The 26134-nt window shown below is 44.7% G+C and overlaps 1 protein-coding gene across 1 annotated transcript in view; it reads right to left on the bottom strand.

Moving 5' to 3' along the window:
- Window positions 1–4839: 4839 nt before the first annotated feature.
- Window positions 4840–26134, bottom strand: part of LOC145400389 (LIM/homeobox protein Lhx2-like) — a 66504-nt gene continuing 45209 nt past the window's right edge. The window contains exons 4-5 of the mRNA XM_080272904.1: window positions 5617–5825; window positions 4840–5052 (exon numbers count right to left, since the gene is read on the bottom strand). Coding sequence (XP_080129030.1) covers window positions 4840–5052; window positions 5617–5825 — 422 coding nt within the window. The remainder of the gene's footprint in view (window positions 5053–5616; window positions 5826–26134) is intronic.

Below are 26134 nucleotides of genomic sequence, written 5' to 3'. Positions count from 1 at the left end.
TGTCGCAGTGCCATGACGCAGAAATAAAAAAACATCTTCAGGTGAGCATATTGTAATCGGAGGCAGGTGTGGGATGGGGTGACTAACAGGCTAACTACTGTGGTGCTTGTTAGTGTTGGGGAAATAGGCGTTTGTTAGCTGTTGTGATGGACACCTGGGGCCGGGAAGGAAGGAGGGGAAGGGCAAGAGGGAAAGGAAGGGGAGGGGAAGGGCAAGAGGAGAAGGAAGGGGAAGGGAAGGGTGAAAGAAGGGAGAGGGGAAAGTGAGAGGGGAGGAAGAAGAGAAGGGGTGAAAGGAGTGAAAGAGGGAAGAGAGACAGTGGGAGGGGAGGGGCTTGGAGAAGAAGAGGGTAGGGGAGAGGATGGATGAAGTGATGGAGAGGAGTGAGAGGGGGAGATGGGGAAAGGGAGGGGAATGGTGAAAGGATGGAGAGGGGTGAAAACGAGAATCGGACAAACAAAAGGTTGACTGAAAAAGGTTGTTGAGGGAACTGAGTGAGGGCGGGGGAGGTTACCTGAAAATAAAGAAGGGAAGAAGAGGATCCAGGGTAAAAGGGGGGTGGGGCAGAACGAAATGGAAAGTAAAAATAAAGATTGGGAAAAGGGAGAGGAGAGATGGAGGAAAATGAAGAAAACGGTGACTATGGCAAGTTGTGGAAGGGGAAGGGTAGGAGTGAAAGATGCTGAAGGGATTAGGAAGGTGAAAAGTGAAGGAGGGACTAGACTAGACAGTTCGTTCCCCGTGGTCCAGCAGTCCTCCCACAAACAACACAAATGCCGCACAAAAACTAAATAAACTCTCCCCTCTTTATCAAATAAATAAATAAATAAATAAAATAAATGAAAAAGCGTTTCGTATTAAACTGTCAACAAATTCAGATAATCAAACAGTAGAATATGAAATGTATGAATGTAATGTATGTTTGGGGGTTACAGTGTGGAAATACTGCCTCCCACACTCACCCACCCACCCGCACTAGCAAGTGTTTGGTGTGGACGCGCCTAAACTGAATAAAATCGTCTGGTGGTAACAAGAATAAGCTACATGAGAAAGGGGTTGAATATTCACCATCTCCTTTGGCTACTATTTTCTCTTTCCGACATCCATCTCTTGTCCCCTTCAGTACCGTAACGTCCCTCTTACTTCACCTTTGCTATCTCCAGACGATTTTACTCAGCTCAGGAGAGACTGTTGGGCTGAAGGGGGTTAGATAAAGCCTTCATCAGCCACTTTAAAACGAGGGATCTTTCCAGAGCTGAATAAAATCGTCTGCTGATTCGGTAGGCTTGAATGATATGTTGATGAGTGTGTGGTCGTCAGGTGAACACGGTATTTGATACTTTTCCCATTCCTTATACTTTCTCTTTGCTTGTTCCGGCTCCTACTTCACTCCATATTTTAAGAGGGGATGATGATGATGATGATGATGATGATGATAATGATAATGATAGCACGAATGAATAAGATAAAGACGTCACCGCACTGCGAGGCTTAACAACGACCCACAAACATAAATCTGACTTCTTTTTTGCTAATCTTTGGCGATAAACGATGATACGAGAAACACATATCATATACCTACATGATAAATAATATGAGGAGATCTGTACACACGAGTGCCCAGGATACATAATGTGTTTTTAAGGATACATAAGAGTAGCACACCCGGCAGAGGGATACGGCGATTTTGTTACAGGATTTTTTTTTTTTATGTATCCCCTCAAAGTGACTCTTGTTTATGCATTTTCTTTCCACGGTAGTTGTTTCTTTAATTATACGCACATTTGGGAAAGTTGTTCAGTAATACAACAGTTTCAGCCCGACCTGGACCTTCATTAGATGTGAGCTGAGACGTAACATATGCATTTTTATATATATATAGCGATGTTCCAGAATAAGCAACATTTCCAGATTTGGGTATAATTCCTCCTTTTGAACTATTAAGGATAATTTGATACCAAGACAGTGGAGGTCCGTGGCTTCCTTTCATTTAGCTTTATCACATTTTTTTCTGTAAATTCAGTGGACCATTTTTATTTTCTCACAATGCCCCTTTTTTTTTCATTTCATTTTTCTCGATATCTCTTAATATTCTATTCTTTCGCGTTATTTTATTTATTTATTACAGTATCTCCTCCTTTATTTTTTGGCCTTTCAAGTCACCATGCTGTGCTTTCTAGTTTTTCGAAGATCATGCATTATTTTCCAAGTTATTAGCTATCTTTACCATTATCTTTATTTTGCTTTTTATTCTCTCACAATCCATCTTTATTTTTTTCCAGTTTTTCCACAGTATTTTTTTTTTCCATAATTTTTTTTTTCATAGTAATTCTTCGTTTGTTTTTTGTGTTTTGTAAAGTAACATCATTCTTTAAAATTACTTTTCCTTAGAAGGTCTTCGTTTTTGTATTTTTCCACAGTAACTCCTATTTTGTTTCAGTTTCTTTTCACAGGAACTCTTGTTTTTGTTTTTTTTCACACTAACTCTTGTTTTTGTTTTTTTTCACACTAACTCTTCATATTTTTTTTCCCCACAGTAACTCTCCATTTGTGATTTTGTATTTTTCCACACTAACTTGTCATTTATTTTTGCATTTTCCACAAAGTTACTTCATTTTTTTATTTTTTTCACTATTCATTTTTTTTTTTTTTACATTTTTCCACAAAGTAACTTCATTTTTTTTCACTAACTCTTCATTTATTTTTACATTTTTCCACAAAGTAACTTCATTTTTTATTTTCTTTCACTAACTCTTCATTTATTTTTGCATTTTTCCACAAAGTAACGTCATTTTTGTATTTTTTTCACTAACTATTCATTTATTTTTACATTTTTCCACTGTAACTTCATTTTTAATTGTTTTCACTAACTCTTCATTTATTTTTGCCTTTTTCCACAGAGTAACCCTTCACTTGTCTTTGTAATTTTCAGCAGTAACTCTCAGTTCGTTTTTCTTTCCACAGTAACTTCATCTGTTTTTGTATCCTTCCACAGACCCTCTTGTTGTGTTGGCATTTTCTTTATATTCTTTTTCTCCCTTTGTTTTCCCCATCACAGTTCGTCTCCACCTGTTGACTTTCTTGGGAGCGAGTTAAGGCTTTTTTCTTTTAATCCGCCAGGTAACGTAATATTACCTTACCTGACGCCTTGAGATTTGCCGATTCTTAGCTGGTATTCTTGTACATTAAGGAAGCTCCCTAACACCTCTTCCTTAGCGATTTATTTCTGGATATGTCTGGTTTAATATTCTTTTGTACGTTATTTATGCAGAGGATGGCGATGTTGGAAGAATTTATGTAACACAGGACAGTGAGGTGTAATAAACAAAATAAATCGCTTAAGAGTAGGTGTTAGGGAGCTTCGTCAGCCAACGAGATAACAGGTCTTTGTGGCAGTGAAGGCTACGTGGCACCCTTTTTCGTAGCGATTTATTTTGTATAGCACAAACCGATATTTTTAAAAACATTATTCTTATATTTTCAGTACCGTCGTAGTTTGCTAGAGTTACGCACGAGAGGATTAAAAAGATGTAATATGCAAAATAAATCGCTAAGGAAGAGATGTTACGAAGCCACCTATGCGACCCATGACACGGCCCTTTAAACGGAGAGATTTTGTATTATTTGATAACCCCTGGAGTCAGAAACACAAATCCCACAGTCACTGGCTTTTGAGTTTCACGTCCACAAAATTTCTCTTCATTTGAGACTAAGTACATCAAAACCTAATTATTATTTACCAAGATGCACTCAGAAAATAGGAGCACAAACTTTAACATTATCTCAACACTCACTTCCATTTTATTTATCTTTCTGACTCCGAGAACCATGTACTCTGTCAATTAGCATCTCTTTTTCATCACCTACATCCTTCACATCCAGGTGGTCTTAACTAGATTCGTGTCTCGTCGCTTTTCTTATTTTCCGTCAACATCAAGCGTGTCAGAGTTCCACCTTCTCTGTTTCTCTTATTTTGGCGTTCTTAACTAGCCTGGCCTGGGAAAAAACGACAGGGGGCGTGAGGGAGTGTTTGTGCCCTACCAAATATTGAATAAGTAGCTTTGTCTTGGCTTATCCCGGCCATCGAACAGTATGTAAACTTTTGGCTGGCATGCTCTCTCCCTCTCTCGGCTTCCTTCCCTCCGTCCTTGGGTCTCTCTTTTTCAACATGGTTTCCTCTGCTGTTTCAGTGTATCCAGGGGTTCCCTTAAAAGTCACCCTTTCTCCCTTTTTTTTTTTTCATCTGGCACTATCTTGTCACTCGTCCTCGTAGCTCTATCTCTCTCTCTTCACTCGGCTTACCTATCGATCACGTCAGCTCGCATTCTCGGGTCTTGCAACATTTCCGGGTTTTGCAGCGTATCAGAGATCCTCCTTACCTCTTTTTACTGCTTCCACATTTTAACGTTTTTCACATATTTTGCCAGTACTCCTGTTTACTTCTTCCCGCTCTGCTTGCCTCTCCCACCAAATCGTGTCCACTCTCTGCACCTCGTACTCACCCCCACCAACTTTCAGCCTTTCTTGCACACTCCAGGCCTATTCCATCTACTCCAAGCCTCTTCTGTTTCATTCTGTGTACCTCCCATCAGCCCCCTTCCTCTTTCAAGTACCCCCTTCCTTTCTCATCCACTTCTTGCCTATCCCAACAATTTTCTGCCTCTCCCACACACTGCAAGCTACTCTTAATCATTTTTAGTCACTCCTTGAACCCAAAATTAATTTCTGCGTCACTCTAAGCTTCTTCCACCAGCTCCCAGGCTCATCTAAGTACACTCTGCCTTGCACCACTCAATTATCACCACTTTCATCTACTCCCAGCCCCTAACAATGCTTAAACTACTGGCACATCTCTGTAAACTGTAAACTCTGACTGCCCTCATCCCCTGACGACATGGCATAGAGGTCAGTCAGTCCCGGGGCCAGAGACTCCACCGGCCGCAGCTCCGTCATGAGGGAGCCCTGCTCCTTCATCTTTTCCCCGACGTGCCGTTCGTGTTCCTGCTTCAAGATGTTCCGTCGCCACTTGGCCCGAGCATTTTGGAACCACACCTGTCGGGGGTAGGAAGAAGGTGGCTGGTGAGAAGGGTGGTTGTTTTGTAAGTGTGGTAGATGCAGTGAGTGTTGTGGGTCGAGTGGTGTGGTGGATGTAGGTTAGTTTGTTTAGGTTAGTTTCGTATAGCGTGTTTTGATTTAGGTCCGAACATCTTGGAACACTTGTCGGTGGTAGGGAGATGTCGGGTGGTTGGTGTGGTGGTGATTATGTAGGTGTGGATGCTGTGGCGGCTGAGGAAGTAAGATCTGTTGATATGGGGAGGGTGACTGTAGTGAATATGGTGAATAACGAACTTGATCCTCTCTAAATGATGGTGATTGGTGAGTGGGGTACTGGAGGCAGTGGCTGTAAAGAGGCGATGAATGAATATGGACTGAGGAAAATTAGGTATCGTATCTGCGGGAAGAAATACGCCAACAAAAGGAAATGTATATGTGGGTATAGTTCTTCTGACTTATAAAAACCGGGTGATGTGGAAATGATAAAATAACAACCCGTATTACTCTGGGAAACTCCGACCAGCTGTATAGTTCGCGGCGCTGTGATATCAAGAGACCCACCTGAAGGACTCTCTTGGACAGTCCAGTCTTCTGCGCCAGTTGTTTGAGGTCCTTGGCGTCGGGGTTCTGATTGAGGTTGAAATAGGACTTCATGGTTCTGAGCTGGTGGTGCTTGAAGGAGGTCCGCATGCGCTTGGTGCGGTTCTGGCCTGGCTGCTGGTGCTCGTACCGGTACTGGTCCATCTGTAGCTCCCCACCAGGCACCAGCTCTGTCGGCAGGGGGAGGTGAGGCTGAAGGTGGGGTGTATAAGTTTTTGGCAGGGGGAGATGAGGCTGAAGGTGGGGTGTATAAGCTTTTGGCAGGGGAGATGTGGATGAAAGTGGGGTGTATGCATTGTTGGCAGGGGAAATGTGGATGAAAGTGGAGTGTATACATTGTTGGCAGGGGAGGCGAGGCTGAAGGTGGGGTGTATACACTGTTGGCAGGGGAGGTGAGGCTGAAGGTGGGGTGTATACACTGTTGGCAGGGGAGGTGAGGCTGAAGGTGGGGTGTATACATTGTTGGCAGGGGAGGTGAGGCTGAAGGTGGGGTGTATACACTGTTGGCAGGGGAGGTGAGGCTGAAGGTGGGGTGTATACACTGTTGGCAGGGGAGGTGAGGCTGAAGGTGGGGTGTATACACTGTTGGCAGGGGAGGTGTGGATGAAAGTGGGACGCATAAACTGTTGTCAGAGGAGGTGTGGGTGAAAGCGAGATGCATAAACTGTTGGCAGGGGTTTGGATCAGTACTGACAATGAGGGAAGTGGGTAAGCCAGGAAGAGACAGTGTGGAAAAGGTCTTAGGTGATTTGGTATGATGGGTTGGCCTGGGCGTGGCGTTATGGATATCTGTACCTTTTTTTATTGCTCTCTATAGTGTGTGTGTGTGTGTGTGTGTGTGTGTGTGTGTGTGTGTGTGTGTGTGTGTGAGAGAGAGAGAGAGAGAGAGAGAGAGAGAGGGGGCGTATTCAGCAGGCGGCATCATTAGAGAGAGATCAAGAGGAGTGAGAGGCAGCATCAAACAAGCGTCACACTCCTCTTTGTGACTCTCTCTCTCTCTCTCTCTCTCTCTCTGCCAGAATCATTGTTCCGAGCATTATTGTTAAGGTAATCGCCCAATTACTTGCATCTAAGCCCCCCCCCTCTCTCTCTCTCTCTCTCTCTCTCTCTTTCTCTCTCTCTCTCTCTCACAAGGTAATCGCCCAATTAGTCATACCTTTACGTCCCTTCCCTTTTTTTCTTAATCTTTCTTTTTTGTCTTTTCTCTTTCCCCTTCTCTCCCTCTCATTTCTGTCTCTCTCCTCATTCCCCCCCCCTCTCTCTCTCTCTCTCTCTCTCTCTCTCTCCTCTCCTCCACTTTCTATTTTCTGTTTCTTCCCTTCCATCCTTCCCACATGCCCTCTTCATTTCTCAACTCTTTCGCTCACCTGGGTAGTCGTGGGGGGGGGGGATACGACTGCGGTAACACTACAAGGCACAGATGGTGAAACAGAAGATAGTTGTAGTAGACAGAGGCACAGATGGTGAAACAGAAGATAGTGGTTGTAGACAGAGGCACAGATGGTGAAACAGAAGGTTGTGGTAGTAGACAGAGGCACAGATGGTGAAACAGAAGATAGTGGTAGTAGACAGAGGCACAGATGGTGAAAGAAAAGATAGTGGTGAAAGACAGAGGCACAGATGGTGAAACAGAAGGTAGTTGTAGTAGACAGAGGCACAGATGGTGAAACAGAAGGTAGTGGTAGTAGACAGAGGCACAGATGGTGAAACAGAAGGTAATAGTACTAGACCACTTTCTCTCCTTTCAAATTTTCTGTCTCTCCCTACTATTTTCTGGTAGTCATCTCCTCCTCTCCTCTCCTCTCCTCTCCCTGGTCGGATTATCAGAGTGAGTGAGGGGGGTGAGGGGGGAAGGATGGGGGGCAAGGATGCTGCTGACGAGTGACCGACCATGCGCGGAATGTGTCCCCTCCAGCCCCCCTTCTCTCTCTCTCTCTCTCTCTCTCTCTCTCTAATCACGTCCTAATCCACCCAAGAGATCATCGCACCTCAAGTTTTCCAGGATTTAGTGGAACGAGTTACGGATCTTAATTTACCAAAAAACTTACGATATATTCCCCTGGTTACGGATCAGGATTTATGATCAAACTTACGATATTTTTTCCTCGTAACTAAGATACATTTTGTAGGATTATCGAGGGATGTGGGAGATTCTATGCCTTTCTCTGCTAGTGATGTTGGAGGGACGCCTTCGTGTGGTGGCACTGATGTATCCAGGTGGCTGAACTACTTGGCTATGCAAACATCTCTCATTGACCTCCCTATCCCCCGAAATGAGGATGGTGGACTGCAGGAGAAGAGGAACTAAAGCCTGCAGTCCACCGGGTTCACATTCAGATGAGCCTCGGGTTTACTACTACTACTACTACTGCTGCTACTACTTCCACTACTACTACTACTACTACTACTGTTATTACTACTACTACTACTACTACTACCGGTACTCCTTTCCTTGGCCTTCTTGGGGAAAATCTATCTTAGTTACGACAATAATTTGGTCGCAAGTTTGTGAATCCGGGTCCTGCTTGGGGGATTTTGATTTATGTTAGGGTACTGCAAGGGTGTGAGTTGGGGAGAGGGCAGCGTGATGGCGGAGGACGGGATGACATGGAGGTGATTTGTATGTGGCCACCCCTTCCAGGATTAAGGGTGTTGACTAGATAGAAAGTTTGACAGACACAGACAGATAAACATAGGCAGACAGAAAGGTAGACACAGATAGACATAGATAGACAGACAGATAGCTAGACAGATGGACAGATAGATAGAGAGATTTTGGGGTGTCATTCTCGTGCGTGAAAGAGACACCTGTGCTTGGTACCTTCGCAACATCTTAATTGGACATCGTTTTCTATTACTGATATATTCAAACGACTTAATTTCAGGAGTGACTTTTCGATCTACACAAGACCATATTAACCCCCTCACTACGATGATTCCTCTCCATTTTATTTCACCTCCCAGCAGATGATGTTATTTAAGAGAGCTCCATAGAAGTAAAGGGATTAATGAAGACTGAATCAAACTCTTCCAGCTCAGAGGCCTTTCCTAAGCTAATTGAAGTGGTTCGTAAAAGGCTTAATTAATGGCAAAATAATAAGCAGATTGAGGAGGGTTAGCGTGGTATACTGTATGCATAAATAAACTGATATGGAGGAGGTAACAGGGAGCCTCCTATCCCCACGAGGATATGGGCCTTGTGTTGTCATGCCACGCCACGATAACCGTCCCGTGTGTGAGATCTTCCCGGCCAATCCCCGCCGCGGGTAGCTCCGACATGCTATTTCTGCTTGGCCAATGAGGAGCCAGCGCGCCCTTGTCATCGAATGTGTCCGACAGATGGAAAAGAATTCGATAAGGGAGGATGCCCGGCTCAGTGAAGCGGTTAGGCTCCTGGGTGCGTCGTCACGTTCGTCTCGACCAATGGCGGGCCGAGTCCTTAATGTTTGTGTCGTCTGCTACACCGCCACACTTTTTCCACTCCGTCCAGGGTTTGGGCTAGATGGCTGTGGATAGAGTGGATGGGTGTGGATAGATATTTTGTTGGAAGAGAATGGTATGAAGGAAATTTAAGAGACATTAGAGGTTGCCAGAGATGAGTAGAAATTACAGAAGAAGGCGAGTGAAATATTTGTGTCGTCTGTTACCCTCCACTTCTTCCACTTCGTCCGCTTTGTCCAGAATTTGAGATGGATGGTTTTGGTCTGAGTGGATGAATGTGGGTGTTAGAGTGGCTAGCCTGTGGAAGAGGATGCATGGAGAAAATCTAATAAGAATTTTTTTGGGGGGTACTAGAGGGATGTAAGTTTGAAGAGAATGCCACTAGATGCGACGTTACGTTCTCCTTGACCAATGGCGGCCAGTTTGATGTTTGTATCATCTTCTGTACCGATACTTTTTTTCATTGCGTCCATGATGGTTATGGTTAGTGTGGATAGAGTGGATAGATGTGGATGGATCAGTGTGGATGTTGGCTGATAGTTTGGTGAAAGAGAATGTTATGAAAGGGGACAGAAGAGAAACGTAAAGGCTACTGGATAAGGTGGCTGGAATGTTTGGTTTGCCTCCTACATAGTCACTTCTGCTTCCAGGACGTAGGACGCAAATGGATGTGGATAGGGTAAATGACTGTGGATATTAGCCTGGTTAATTTCGTGATAGAGCATGACATGGAGACAACAGAAGAAATTATGAGGAAAATTAATGAGTAGTAAAAGTTATTGAAGACAAGTAGATGTGGAAACGCGTCCCTCCTGGCTAATATCGCTTTGTATTCTTGATTTTTGTGTCATCGGCTGCCCTCCACTTCTTTCCACTCACCTCTTGACTTGGGATAGATGGTGGTGGATGGAGTGGATGGGTGTGGGTGGCTAGGTTTGTGAGGGAGGATAATGTGAAGAAACGTAAAGAAGAATTTAGGAGTAGTAAGAAGGAAGTAAAGGTTACAGAAGAAGGGGATTGGATCTTGAAACACTGACTAATGGCTGGCTAAGTATGAAATGGTCGTGTGAATATAATAGTAATAATAATAATAATAATGATAATAATAATAATAATAATAATCTATCTATCTATCTATTGCCAGACGCCTCAATCCCGTTTGGGGTGGCCACAAACAAATCGCCTCCAAGTCGCCATGTCCCCCGCCATTTCACTGCCCTGCTCCCAACACCCCCCCCCCCTTTCTCATATACCTCTCCACCCCATCCCTCCATCTCATCCTCGGCCTCCCCCTCCCACTTCCCCCCTCCACCTCACTCACATACACTCTCTTCGTCAATCTTTCACCCTCCATCCTCTCCACGTGGCCAAACCACCTCAGTGTGTTCCTCATAACGCTTTCTATCACATCCACATCCACACCACAACGCTCCTTTATATCCTCATTCGTCAGCCTGTCTCTCCATGTGACTCCACAGGCTCCTCTTAAATAACTCATTTCCACTGCTCTCACTCTTGACTTGTGTCCTTCCAACAACGTCCAAGCTTCACTTCCGTACGTTAGAGTTGGTATCACAAAACTGTCATGTAGTAACTTTTTCACTTCCATGCTCACTTCCCTGTTTCTTATCACTGCTTTCAAAGAACCAGGAACCTTTCTTCCCTGCTGTACCCTTTCACGCACTTCACCCTCCAAACCTCCATCCTTACTCATCACACTACCCAAATACTTAAACGTACTCACATTTTCCAATTCCTCATCATCCAACCTCGCTGTACATTCACTGACTTCACCTCTCTCAAAGACCATCACTTTACTCTTCCCTACATTCACCTTTAGATTCCGTTTCTTACACACTTTCCCAAACTCATCCACCAAGCCTTGCAGCTCCCCTTCGTCTTCACTCAACAACACAGTATCATCTGCAAACAACAGTACAGGGAGTTTCCAAACACTATCCTCTCTCACCAGGGCCACTCCAACATCCACTACCCTACCTTGTGCCTCTTTTATTACCCTATCCATGTAAAGATTGAACAACCATGGAGACATGACACATCCCTGTTTCAACCCAACTTTCAAAGAGAAAAATTCACTTAGTTCACCATCCACACGCACTGCAGCCTTCGCACCATCGTACATACTCTTCACAGCATTCAACAACTTCCCATCTACTCCATATATTCTTAACACTTTCCACAATCCTTGTCTATCCACCCTGTCATATGCTTTCTCCAAATCCATGAAAGCCGCATACAACTTCTTTCCCTTCTCTAGAAACTTTTCCACTAAAGATCTAAGAATGAATATCTGATCTACACAACCTCTTCCCTTCCTTAAGCCTCCCTGTTCTTCTCCAACTAATTTCTCTGTTCTTTCTCTGACTCTGTCAATAAGTATCCTACCATACACTTTTATTATTATACTAAGAAGATAATGATAATGATGATATTACTACTACTACTATTACTACTACTAATGGTGATGATGTTGATAATGAAGAAGATGATGATACTGCTACTACTACTACTACAACTACTACTACTACTACTACTACTACTACTTCTACTTAATATCATACCCAACCCCAACCAGAACACAGCTGAGCGAACATTAATGACAGACAGACCTCCATAAACACGATATATTTTGAGATGCGGAGTGAAATAATCGCAACTCAACGCTCACATGACTCAGCTGAAGAAAATCGTCTGAAATTGTCTGGAATGGAACATTTTAAAGAGTTGTCCCTACCATGAACGAAAATTAATGAAAATCTTGCCCATATTTTGAGATCTGATGAATATTTTTGCCCTTAGACCTTTTAGTTTTTTTTCTTTTCGTTTTTTTTTCTTGCTACCACCAGACGATTTTATTCTAGGAGATCCACTTGGCCCCGTATACTCGGCTGGTAAGGAAACTCCCAAACACCTCCCCCTTAGCGATTCATTTTTGGATATGGTTGGTTGATATAACTTTGCGCGTTATTTATGCAGAGTAGGGGGCTATTGGAAGGATTTATATACCACAGAATAGAACAGTAAGGTCTAATAAGCAAAATAAATCTCATGGGAAGAGGTGTTAGGGAGGTAAGAGGACAGCAAGATGTAATAAGCAAAATAAATCGCTTAGGAAAAGGTGTTAGGGAGCTAAGAGGACAGTAAGCTGTAATAAGGAAAATAAATCGCTTAGAAAAAGGTGTTAGGGGGCTAAGAGGACAGGAAGGTGTAATAAGCAAAATAAATCGCACAGGAAACGGTGTTAGGGGGCTGAGAGGATCGTAAGGTGTAATAAGCAAAATAAATCGCTTGGGAGACGGTGTTAGGGAGCTTCCTCAACGGACGATAATACGGACCCGTCGAAAAAGTTCTCAGTAGTGTGGAATTAAAAAAAAAAATCGTCTATTAGCAAGAAGAGGAATCTAAACTACCATACTCTGAGCGAAAATAAATGAGTCTCCCTTAAATCCCCTGAATTTTGAACCATGTGATGTGTAACTAAGGTCCCTAACTAGCCGGCGCGTGGTACTGGCAAATTACATCCATCGCGAGTTATACAAATTATACATATTGTAATTAATTTTGGCTGTAATGATATACTAGGTACATAGGTCAGTAATTAATGATGGGGCTGGCTTAATGATGCCTAGGGGGGTTGATGGGGGTGTTGGTGGAGGGTTGATGAGGGAGAGGTTTACTAGGAGTTGATAGGGAGGGGTTGATGAGGGTGAGGTTGATTGGGAGTTGACATGGAGGGATTGATGGAAGTTGGTAGGGAGGGGTTGATGGGGGAGGGGTTGATGGAGGGTTGATGGGGGTACGATAGAGAGAGGTTGATGAGGAGAGGTTGAAGGAGGACGGAAGGTTACGTAGAGTTATAAAGTTACAGACCAGAGAGAGAGAGAGAGAGAGAGAGAGAGAAATATATATAACGGTAAAGCTGGTGACGAGAGAGTGAAAGGAAAAACATTATAGCAAAGAGTAGAGACATGAGAAAGAGAGAGTGAGGAGTGAGGAGAATAACGATGCTATAGAAGGTGAGGAGTAGTGACGCAGAAATGAGAGAGAGAGAGAGAGAGAGAGAGAGAGAGAGAGAGAGAGAGAGAGAGAGAGAGAGAGAGAGAGAGAGAGGTGAGAAAATAAAATACTGCTATGGAGAGTAAAAAGTATAGAGGTAGAGAGGAGAGACTGAGTGAGGAGTGAGAAAAAGATAGACTACACTAGGAAAAAAACACACACGCGCGCGACTGAAATGCACACAATATTTACAGCGATGAAAAACAGGAGCAGCATCGCCAATTAGCAGATTTACTGGGTTGCCATAAAGAACAGAATCGGCCGGTCGGAACAATCAAATCACGGAACTGGAATATATTTGATCGTCATGTCTGTGTTCTTTCATGTGGAAATAAAATCCAATTAACAGGCAACAGGCTAGCACGCACACAGGAGCTCCGGGACTCGACTCAAAACATTAGTTGGGATACGGGTATATTGGGTTTATTTGATATTCACGTGTGGATTTTTCAGGTGTGTGTGTGTGTGTGTGTGTGTGTGTGTGTGTGTGTGTGTGTGTGTGTGTGTGTGTGTGTGTGTGTGTGTGTGTGTGTGTGTGTGTGTGTGTGTGTGTGGAATTGGTACAGTACGTTTGCATCCCTGTTTGTAGTTGTTGTAGTTGTTGCTTGTTATCGTTCTTGGTGTGATTTTTTTCTGCCACTGTCGTTGTTCTGTTATTGTTTTTATTTTCTTGCTTTGTTTTTGTTTTTGTTGTTGTACCCTGTCTCCACATCCCTCTGCCACTACTGTACCCTTGCAACTCTACCCACATGTGCTTGTAACCCTCCTCTTGCAACCTCTGTAACTCTACATCACATTCCCTGTACCCTTGTAATTTTCTTCACGTAACTCTCTCTCCATGTCAGCCACGTCCTGTGCCCCATGTCCAACCCTGTCACCTTGTCCTAACCTCACAATCTCTCTCTCCCTCTCCTTGTCCCTCCCTTTTCTTGTCTACCAGTAGGTCTCTGTAGTGTGTGGTGGTGTTTGTGGTGTGTGGTGTTTGTGGTGTGTGGAGTTGTGGTGTGTTGTTTGTGGTGTGTGGTGTTTGTGGTGTGTGGTGGTGTTTGTGGTGTTTATCGTCCCCTTCGTCTCGCCACACTCAGGTCCCTGAATATTACATGATGGGGCAGACCACAGGGACTCTCTCTCTCTCTCTCTCTCTCTCTCTTTGAGTTCTGTCTTTTTGCTCTTATCTTTTTGTCTGTATATCTTTCTGTATCAGTGTTTTGCTCTGTCCTTGTGGTAGTGTGGTGGAGAGATGGAGCGAGGTGGTGGTGAGTGTGGTAGGAGGGGTGGAGAGCCTGAGAAATGGTAGTGAAACTTTTGTGATTTTCCGAAAGCACGAATCAAAAAGGTGGAGAAAGGCGACAGAGTGATGGAGAAAGAATGATGGAGGAGGGTGAAAGGAAAAGGAAAATTTAGAACGATCGTTTGGTGGACGTTGGTGGCGAGGTGGAGGAACTTGGGTGGTGGAGAAGGAGAGCGATAAAGTGGTGGAGAAACTGGAATGGTGACAATGATGAAGAAAGGTTGGAAATTAGAATGGTGGTGGTGATGGAGAAAGGGTGATGGAGTGGTGAAAGATGGTGGATAGGTGGGGGAATTCGGGTGGTGAAGAGTTGGAGGACGATGAAGTGGTGGAGTAACTGGAATGGCGATAGTGAGTTAGAAAGAGTGATGGTTAGGTGGAAGATGGTGGATAGGTGGGGGAACTCGAGAGGTGAAGGGAAGGAGGACGCTAAGGTTGTGGTGAAATCTGGGATGGTGATAGTGATGAAGAAAGGATGATGAATGCTGGATATTGGTGGAGACATGGTAGAACGCTCGGTAAAGTAGTGGTGAAAACTGAGATGGTGATAGTGATGGGCAAATGGTGATGGAATGGGGAAGATGATGGAATGATGATAAAGTGGATGAAGCAGAAATTAGCATCATAGTTTGTGGTGTGGGTTACTTGTTACTCTTAGTGTTTGGCTTCCCTGCTCCAATGAGGGCTTAATCTCACCTCCGCTCAAACACCAGTCCAACGCTCTACCGGTGAGTGAAGGGAAAGTAGACGGAGGTATATATGGGTGAAAAAAAAAAAGAAAGAAAGAAAAAAAGTCGGAGGTCGTAAATGGGGAGAAAGGCTGTCGTTCCTCCATCTTAGTTTGTCGGATTTTTTCGTCCTTTCCCAGTTTATTTCCCTTATCTAAGTACCAGAATAAGAAATACGCTGGTTCTGTATCCATTCCATAGCACTTCTTCGTGACTAGCTTCATATTCAAGTGCTTATCTTTTGCTACAGCGCAGTGACAAGTTAAGACAATACTATAGCTTTGCCTATTTCCCTAATAATCACTTCTTCGTGACTAGTATCATATTTTAGTGCAAGTCTCTAGGTACACCTGAAAAATCAAGATGGAATGATGGTAATTTTAGGCCAAGTTAAAGGGAACAGACTAGAGTGAAAGGATGCAGGGTGGAATTAACTTTGGGTATGGTTGAGGGAATGGGTTTTAGGGAAGTATTAAGGTGTGTTTGTTTGTGTGTGTGTGTGTGTGTGTGTGTGTGTGTGTGTGAGAGAGAGAGAGAGAGAGAGAGAGAGAGAGAGAGAGAGAGAGCACATCCCAGTGAAAGGGTTAAGTCAACAACAAAAGACACAATTAGTCTAAGATTTTCAAAGTAATGGACGTAAGGATGGCCCGAAGACACTAATTTAGGAGTTTGTTAAAGGGAATGACTGTACAGAGGCAGAGAGTGTGAAGGAGAGAGGGGGAGGGGGTGAGAGAGAGAGGGGAAGAGAGGGAGGAAAGCGAGGGATAGGATGGGAGAGGGGGAGAGAAAGAGAGGGGGGAAAAGGAATGTGTAGAGGGATAGGAAGGGGAAAGGGAAAGAGAAAGAAAGAGGGGAAGAGAGGGGGAAGAGGGATGTGTAGAGGGATAGTAAGGGGAGAGGGAGAGAGAAAGAAATAGAGAGGGGAAGATAGGGAGGGGGGGGAGGAGAGAGAGAAGGGAAGATGGATGTTTAGTGGAAGAGCAAGAGGGAAGGGCAATTTGGAGGGAGAGGGAAGAAGGAAGAAAGGAGGAGGTGGAGGTGAAGGTAGAGGAGGAGTGTAAGAGAGTGTGAGAGAGAGGGAGTGGGAATGTGAGTGAAAGTGAGACTGAGAGAGGGAGAAACTGGGAGGGAAGAGAGAAGAGGGTAGAATGAAGAGGGAGGTAAAGGCTGAAGTGGAGATGGAAAATAAAGTGGAGAATATAGAGAGGAAGTGGAAGTGGGAGTGAAAGTGTGAAGAAGAGGTGTTGGGAAGGAAGATGAGAGGAAAAGAGTAAGGGTAAAGGTTAGAGGGAGAGAGAGGAAGGTGAGAGAGAGGGGGGGGAACAACAAGAGGGAGAGAAGGAAGGATAGAAAGAGAGAAGGAGCGGGGTGAGGGAGAGAGAGGAAGGTGAGAACTCTAAGGAACAAGGAGAGTGAGAGTGAGGAAGGTGAAAAACGGAGAGAACAGAGAAAGGGAGAGAGAGGGAAGGTGAGAAAGTGAGGAGACAGTGAGAGGGAAAGAGAAGTAAAAGAGAAAAAGTATTGGAGGGATATGGTGGTGGGGAGTGTGTGTAAGAATGCAAGTGTGCCGCGGTGTGTGTAATCAAGGGATAATGGTTACTCCCAAACATGACTACACCGCCACGACGACCAACACAGAACGACAATCTGGCTGGATTACTGCACAAAACGATACTCGAGGGGATTTAGGAAAGGACGACTTGCTCTAAACGATATTAGAAGAGGTTCAGAAGCGACCACTATAGCTCAGAACTACACTTAAAGGGGGTTAGAAGCGACGACTTGCTGAAAACGACACTTGAAGGGGTTTAGAAGCGACTATCTTCAGAAAAAAACTGCTTGGAGGAGGGGGGCGACTTGATAACCCCCTTGCAAGCGAACATAAAAACAGTGGAGCCGATGCAAACGTATAGAAAGAGACACATATCCCATCTCAAAAGAATTCTGTGTTTTTTTTTTGGCAATTTTATTCAGCTTAGGGGGTGATTTTTCGAACCTGAGGGGTTAGATAGAGCCTTCATTAACACTTCAAGATTAAAACTCCCTCCTAAGCTGAATAACAACGTCTGGAAGCAACAAGAACGAAATACAGAAGACGTACGTTGGGTGAAGTTATTAAGACTGACCGGTGTTGTGTGTCGCGTGTTTTGCCAGTGGTCATGGAAAAATACTCTTTATGTTGAAATCGGGGACTATTTTGTTATCCAGGAATCAAGTCCATACAGTAGCTACACATACGCCTGAGGCAGAGGCTGTCTTTATTGTAAGTGATGGATGTGTGCTGCAGTATTTTTCTTCCTCCCCCCCCCCTTTTTTTTTTTTTTTTTATGAACCTGTAATGTAAGTGGATGTGTCAGATAGAGTGCTAGCAACGGAACTTTATGGCGAGATACTTCCAAGAATAGACAATCAAAGGACTTCGTAACAAAAACAAGCGTTAGAAAGACGAATTATAAAAAGGACTTACGTTTGCTTTAAGAGTACATATAGACAAAGCCTTCGGATCGCATATTCTCTTATATATTCTTGTTCGATACTTTTAGCAGTAAGTCTCGAAATGAACGATCTTGAAACTAGCTCGCTGTTATCTTGATTTTGTTCTTGGAGGGAACAATATTTTGCGGGCTCCATGGCCTCTGGTTCTTTCATTGTTGTATTTAAAAAAAAGTTATATATCACGCTGGACTGTGAGTCACTGGTGATGCATTTGTATGGTAAAAGCTTGAGCTACGCACCCAGTGTGAGGAAGTTGCCTGGGATTGGCATCATTTGGGACTAATTGCCCGTTACAACAGGTTACACATCATTAGAGGGCACTGATGGTATACCGTGTGGAAGAGTCCGCAATCACACGAGAGAAATTACCTGAGATTGGTGTAATTCTGGACTAATTAGTTACCTTAGCGGTATTTAATGGTTTTCAGCAGCTTTATCTGATGCTGCAGCACAAGGCACTGGTGATGTATTTTCTGTGTAGGAGTGCGCAGTCACACAGGGAGAAATTGGCTCGGCATTGGTTCGGTTTGGGGCAGTGGCCTCTTGTTCTCTTGCCTGACGCTGCATCCTGTGAAGCATGTTCTCCAAAAAATGATCTCGAGGTATTTCTGTCCCTCCTCGGTAACGACCCTTCTCCCCACGAAACACCACTCTCTGTTCCATACTCTCGCACCGTATCTCTCCACTTCATTCTCGGTGTCCCTCCTTCAGCCATCTCACATTCATCCATTCTCCCCGCTACTTTCTCACTCTCCCAGTCAGTTTCTCATTCCTCCAGTCACTTTCTCTCTCTCTCCAAGTTAGTTTTTCACTCCCCATTCGCTCCACATGGCTGAATCACCTCAGAGTGCTTTCTTTAATGTGTTGCTACATGTCTTAAAGGTACCCACAGACTTACAGCAGTCACACATGAGGCTGGAAAGTGAGACAGAGCCGAGTTCACGTTGTTATGGCAGGATTCCTAACACCACTTTCTTGACGATCATTTTGCATATTAAGCTTAAATATTCCTCTATCTCTGCATCATTCTCCTACAAAAGGCAATCAAGGCGCTATATGCAGTGTAAATCGCCGAGGAAACTGCTTGCGAGATCCCCTATGACAACAAGATTACTGCCAGGTGTTGATGTAATTGTACGAGTATGTGCTGCAGGTTTAAGGGTAAGCACATACCTGAGAGAAATGCGCAATATTATCTGAAGCTCGAGATATCCCGTAAAACTCAAAATTATTCCCCTATAACTCCTTGGAACCATGGCACCAGAGAGGTATAATTCTGCAGCTCTGTGTTCAAGTTTACAGCACGTACTTTCAGAAATGTGCCATGACTACAGTAGCTCAAGACAGATTATTGGCTGTAAAACCTTGAATTATTCCTCTATAACTCCCCGGAAGCATGACACTGGAGAGATATAAGTCAGTTCATGATATGCCGTGGATCCCGAAGGTTCCAAGTTTACAGCGCATACTCTGAGACATGGGCTTTGACTGCCATAGTTCAAGGGAATTACTCGCCGTAAAACTCAGAATTATTCCTCTATAATCTCCCGGAAGTATGACACTGGAAAGATATAATTCGCTACGAGAGGCGAGATTTGACGTTTGGTGATGCGTGGGGAGGGTGAGGGGAGGGAGGAAGAGCTAGCAGGGAGGAAAAAGCCGTCGGGGAGAAGGGAGGGCAGGGGGAAGAGCCGCATGACTTGGGTGTTGTTCCGCGCGCCTCATTACCGCCCTCCTCCGCCCTCACCCCGTAATTCCCTCCCGCGGGCGTCACCTGTCGGCGGCTTTTGAAGGTGTGGGTAAGGGCTGGGCCGCGGCGCTGCTTCCGTCCCCTGTTTGGAGGGATAACACGCTTCGGCTGCTGCGAGGGGGGCTACAAAAGAACCCTGACGGAGACGATGCCGGTGTTTTTCACTTGGAGCTTTCGGCCAAGAGAAGCGCTAGGTAAGACAGCCAAACCATCCCATTTTAAGGAATGATCCAGCTTCGTGATGAAAAGGCAGATATGAAAAAAAAAAAAAAAAAAACGAAAGACCACAAAATATAACACTATCTGTCTTTCTATCTATCTGTCTATCTATGTTTATCCATCAGTGGCCAGACATATTAATCTCGGGAAGGGTGGCCACAAACAAACCGCCTCCATGTTGTCACCGTGTCCTCAGCAGTCAGGATGCTCTCAGTTGCCTCTGGATGACACGGAAACGATTTCTTCTAAATTTGTCTTCCTATACATTTTGTCTTATTTCCTATTATCATATCTTATTTCTTTTTTATGAAGTTTTTGGATTTTTTGGGCAAGTGACAGGCTACGGGTCGATTCTCTTATGTTCTGCCTTATATGGTGGTTTAAGAGTCTGAATTTCGTGTCTCCATTTGTGGGTTATCATGCGCTGTGTGTGTGTGTGTGTGTGTGTGTGTGAGGGGAGGCTTTTGAGTGGGGACGTGTATTCTGTGTGCAAGGGGTGCTCTGTATTTGTGCATGCTTGTTTATGAATAAGTGTGTAAAGAAAGGTTTATGTGTGTTTGTGTATGAGGGCGCACGTGTTTGTATAGGAAACTGTGTGTGTGTGTGTGTGTGTGTGTGTGTGTGTGTGTGTGTGTGTGTGTGTGTGTGTGTGTAGCGTAATACAGTGATATGATTTTATTCAGCTCAGGAGAACAGGGCTAAATATTGCCTTCATTAACCTGTTCAGGAAAGGTGTCAGGGAAGCTCCTAATCCCAAAAGAGTAACGGCAAGAGGTGTCAGGGAGCCTCCTAAGTCCACGAGAGAACTGGCAATAGGTGTCAGAGAGCCCCCCAAGCCCACGCAATCAGTGCCGCCGAGGAGGACGTGATGGCCAAGTGGTGTGCCGATCAGAAGGGCGCTCAGATCCCGGATTATCACAGGAAGGGTCTGTGTAATCATCTGCAAGGCTCTTTATCCCCCTTACCACACCCTGATACCTTACCCCTTACCCCCTACCTCCCTCACCCATTACCCCCTACTCCCAGGTCCTCTGTTTGTCTTTCCCTTCCTTCCCCCTCTCTCTCGTTCATTTATTCTCCTCCATTTTCCTCCTCTCCCTTTCACCTCCTCTTCCTTCCATTCCTCATTTTTCCTATACCCCTTCTCTCTCACCCCCTCACCTTCCCCTCTCTTTTCTCCCTGTTATCCAATACTCCCATCCCACTCACTTCTTCACATTCCTCTCTCATTCCTTACTTCTCACTCTCACCTTCCTCTGCCCTCTCTCTTACCCTTTACCCCCTCCCACTCTCTCCTTTCACCCTCCCTCTCACCCCTTTACTCCCCTCCTCCTTTCTCCGCCCTCTCATTTTCCTCTCCCCCCTCTCTAACCTCATTACTCCCTCCCTCTCTCTCCTCTCACCTTTTTACTCCTTCCCTCTCACTTACCCTCTTTCTTCTCTCTCTCTGTCTCTCTTTGCTCTCCTTCTCAAATCTCCCCTCCCTCTTTTCACATCCCTCACCCTTCCCCTTCACTCCTTCCCTCCCTTCTCTCCTTCCTGCCTCACCCTTCCCTTTCACTCCTTCCCTCCCTTCTCTCCTTCCTTCCCCACCCTTCCCCTCCACTCCTTCCCTCCCTTCTCTCCTTCCTCCCTCACCCTTCCCCTTCACTCCTTCCCTCCCTTCTCTCCTTCCTCCCTCACCCTTCCCCTTCACTCCTTCCCTCCCTTCCCTCCTTCCTCCCTCCCCGCCTCCCCTTCGCATCAATGGAGCCTCATCCCATTATATAATTCATGGCGCCCATTTCATCTCTTAGGCAAACACGGGCTGCATTCAAACATATGCTTCATGTTGACTGGCGACACAGAAAAATCGGGGGGAGCAGTGTGTTTGAACCAGGGCGGAGTTTTATCACCTAATTTGCTCTCAACTTGGAAGAAGACGAGAGGGTTTTTTGCCGGATAGGAAGTGGGGATTCTGTGTACCTACTAACCTCGTACCTGGTAAAATCCTCCCAATAAGCTCTTTAATCCAGTGACGTAGTTTTATATCGCTGTTCCTTTTCTCAGACTTTTGTTTAGCACAGGGGAGACTTTTCAGACTTGTAGGAGTTGGAGATGGCCTTAATGAACCCCTTCGCCACTAGAACTCCGTCTCAGCTTTAGCACAAATCGTCTAGCGCTAAGAAAAATTAAATAAACCGTCCTTCAAATGAGGTGTTATTCATTTTAGTCTATCTGTATTTAGCATGTTAGAGACTTTTCAGACTTGGAGGGGTTAGATAGGACCTTAATTAACCTCTTCGCTACGAGAACTTCCTCCTAAGTTGAGTAAAAATCGTCTGGTGGTAAGAAGAATTAACAAAAGCGTCCATCAGATGAGGTGTTATTCATTTTAGTCTATCTGTATTTAGCATGTTAGAGATTTTTCAGACTTACAGGGGTTAGGGACCTCTTCACTACTCGAACTCCCTCCCAAGTTGTGTAAAAATCGTCTGGTGGCAGCAAGAATAAACAAAAGCGTCCATCAGATAAGGTGTAACTAATTCTATTCCATCTGTATTCACGTGTTTTTATTCACCTTAGGATTGACTTCTCGAAATGGATGGGTATGGAAGTATTTATCAGTTTGTTTTTGCTACCTCAGGACGATTTTATTTTACCCGGGATATCTGTAATGGAGGGGTGATTAATAGCCTTCATTCACCCCTTCGTTACTGATAGTCTTTCCGCATCTGAGGAAAATCGTCTGGAGCAGGCGGGAAAGAAATGGAAAGAATACTGAACGTCATCGGGTTGAACTGGCTAATTTTTCCCTCACTACGATTTTCAGTACAGTGAAATCTCGTCATATGTAACCATTTTTATATATATATATTTTTTCCATCCTCCTATCTAACTTTTTTTTTTCTAACTACCAAGAATAGTGCTTTACCAATGTTCTTAATTTGCAGTAGTGGTTGCATGGAAAAAGTTGACATATTTTAAAGGATATCCCTGAAATATAACAAACACTTTCCGTAAATCCTAACTTGAGCTGAGAGTGACAGAGTGAAAATTAGAGATGGTGCTCAGGGATGACAGTGACGCCGTGTCTGAACCTTGACCTATGACCTTGACCTTTGATTGATGTGAACCGAAATCGAATGGCATCTTCTTAGACCGACACTCAATGTATGTGCCAGTTTTGGTGTATATGAGGTTGAGCATTGATGGTATGTTTTGTTTATACATACAAACATACTTACATACACACCTACACGCATACATACATACATACATATATACATACATACATACAGAGAACCGTCGATCACTATAACTATTCGTTCGGCGTTATAATATTGACGAGAAAACCAGAGTGAATCAGAGCCGAGGTTTAATAAAATATTTCTTAAAATTCCAGATCTAAGGATGTTTCTCAGTAGCATGTGAAATATAGTAAAAAATCTAGCTAGAGTTAGTAGTCCAACGTGGATTAGGAGTTAAAGAAAGAAAGAAAGAGAGAAAAAGTGTGGAACAGCTAAAGTTGATCGGAGCCGAGACGTTAAAAAAAAAGGATGACAAAACCCGAACTGGATCCGCTCCGAGATTGACAAAATAAAGGGAGGGGGTCGAATGCTAAGGGAAAACAGAGGCGCGCCCTTCTACTGTTTGCCTTTGTAAACCTCTCCAGGGGGAAGGAGGAAGAAGGGGAGGAGGAAGAGGGGGGAGGAGGAAGTGGGGGGACATTGAGGGGCGTGTGTGCTAAGCCAATATCCACCTCGCTGTCCCCCATGCCTCACTGACTTTTCGACCCCCCCCCCCACAAAGAAAAAGGATTAAATAAAGACACATGTCCCTCGTGTTATCATAGGGGGATGTAGTTATTCTCGTGGGGTTAGGAGGTTACTGCGGCTGTACATCAATTCCATACCACTTCTTCGTGTCTAGTGCTATGTTTTTGTTCAGCATTTAGGATGGAGATATGTTATTCTGAAGCCAAGATGAAGTGAAAAGAGTTTAGTAACGAAGACGTGCCACGGTGCTGATGAGAACTGGAGCCCCTGTGTCAGATGGGAGAGACAAGGACCCGAGTCTAAAGTCGATGGGCGTCGGAGTGTTTACAGTGTGAGCAGGAGAGCCTCTTGTCAACATCGCGCCCTCCACCTCACTCACTCTGTTCTTTCACGCTTCCCTCTCTCCTCCTCCATGTAAACTGCCTCTCCTCCTCCGTGTAAACTGCCTCTCCTCCTCCCTGTAAACTGCCTTTCCTCTGCCCTGTAAACTGCTTCTGGTCTTGGTTGTAAACTGCCTTCAAAGCGTTCTCGTGGGACTTGACTTCAGTTGACTTTATGCCCAGCCATACCTCCTGCTTTTACCTCTGTCTCATTATCGATGTAAACTGCCTGTCTTGAACATTGTAAACTGCCTCTAGTCTTGGCTGTATGATGCCTCTCCTCCACGTTATAAACCGCCTTTAGTTTTCCCGTCTACATATTTTTTCCACGTCTCATTTGATTATTGTGCCCTGTTACACCTTCTGCTCTTTCCCTTCCGTTTAAACTGTAAAGTGCTCCTCGCCTTGCTTGTAAACTGCCTCTCCTTCTCTTTGTAAACTGCCTCGAGCCTTGGGTGTAAACTTCTGCCTTCCACTTTACCTTCTAAGCATTCTCCTCGACTCATTTTCCTCTGCTAAACCCCGCTCTCTTCCCTTCTCTTCCTCGCTTCAAAATCCCTTTCGTCCTAGCTATAACTGCCTCTCATCCACACTGCAAACTACCTCCAACTTTGTTTTCTACGCTTTCTCCCCGGCTCAGTAGACTATGTGCCCTATCTTCCTCTCTCTCGTGCTGGCTTTAAACTACCTCTACACGCCGTCACCTGCCTTCATACTCGCTTTCCTTGCACGCATCTTCCCGGCTGAGTTGACTTTGCGCTCGGCTGCTGCTCCTTACCCTGCTCCTCTCCAAGCCACCCCTTTGTTACGCAACTTTGCTTACATTACTCTGCGTCATTACCGTGTTTTCAGAGTGTGTAGGAAAGATGCCCGCTCCATGAAGAACACGTGTACAAGCCTGCCGTTATAAAACACACACACACACACACACACACACACACACACACACACACACACACACACACACACACACACACACACACACACACACACACACACACACACACACACACACACACACACACACACACACACACACACACACACACACACACACACATTTATACATCATCATCATCATCATCATCCTGTTATCCACTACTGTAAATGGAGTAGACAGCATCGGGAAACAGGGAGAGGAAAGACAAAAAAACAGCTCCTTTTACAGAGTGGAAAGGAACAGGGCCACAACTCCATTAACATTCGGCTCTAATGATTTTCTGAGTTCAGTAAAATTATTCTAGTGTCAGCCTGAATAGGACACCAAAATTTACTAATACAACGAAATAGTGATGAGGGAGAGGAAATCAGTGACGATGGAGACACTTTCAAGACTGGAGGAGATAGGACGTGAGGGAGAGGGAGACGGGAGGAGGAAAAGTTGGAGGAGGAGGAACAAAAGTAGGAGGAAGAGCAGAGAGGAAGAAAGAGGATGTAGAGAAGACGAAGATGAGATTTTGTGCGCGGTAGGAGAGGCTGAGAGGAGATAGCTGGGAGAGGAGGAAGACGAGGAGATTAAATGAAAGAGGAAGGAGAGGTGAAGGAGGGAGGAGAGAGAGTGAGAAGATGTGAAGAGGGAAGGAAGAGAAAGGGGAGAATGGAGGGTGGGGGAGAGATGAGAGAGGGGAAGAAGAGTGGGGACGAGAGGAAGGGTGGAGATGTGAAAGAGGAGAGAGAGCGAGGAAGAAAGGAAGTAGGGAAAGGGAGAAGGAAGAGAGGCAAAGGGAGAGGGGAATGAGAGGTTCAAGAGGGGAGAGAGAGAGAGGGAGAAAAAGTGAGAAAGTGAAAGAGAGAAGAAAGAAAGAGGAAGGAAGAGAGAAGGGAAAGAAAGTGGAGATGCGAAAGAGAGAGAGGGGCGCGAGTGATGTAAAAGTGGGGAAGGAGAGAGAGGAAAGGAGAGAGCGATATGAAGGAGGGGAAGGGAGAGAGTGATATGAAAGAGGGGACGGGAGAGAGGGCGAAGAAAGTCGAGGGGAAAGCGAGGGGAAAAGGGATTAGGAGAGAAAGACGAGGAATCTGAGCGAAAGGGAGAGGTGTTAGACTAAAAACGAAGAGACACAGGAGTGGAAAATGGAAGGAGGTTGAAGGAGCAATGAATAAATACGAGAGAAAGAAGAAAGATGAAGAGGGAGAGAGAGGTATGGCGGAAAGAGAAAGGGGAAGAAACGGAAGGATAATAAGGGAGAGAAGGAGGGAAGAGGAAGAATAAGAGGAAAGGAGGAGGACGGAAAGCGAAAGGAAAAGAGAAAAGGATGGAAACGAAAAGGTAATGGGCGATATAGTAAAGGAGAGAAAGAAGAGGAATAGAGAACAAGGAAAGGGGAAAGACGCAAGAGGAA

This window comes from Coenobita brevimanus, chromosome 52 (genome assembly GCF_032717465.1).
Source record: "Coenobita brevimanus isolate Jiangsu-jjx chromosome 52, ASM3271746v2, whole genome shotgun sequence".
Taxonomy (NCBI): Eukaryota; Metazoa; Arthropoda; class Malacostraca; order Decapoda; family Coenobitidae; genus Coenobita; species Coenobita brevimanus.
The sequence above is the reverse complement of the archived record's forward strand: the minus strand, read 5'-3'. Positions and strand labels throughout refer to the sequence as shown.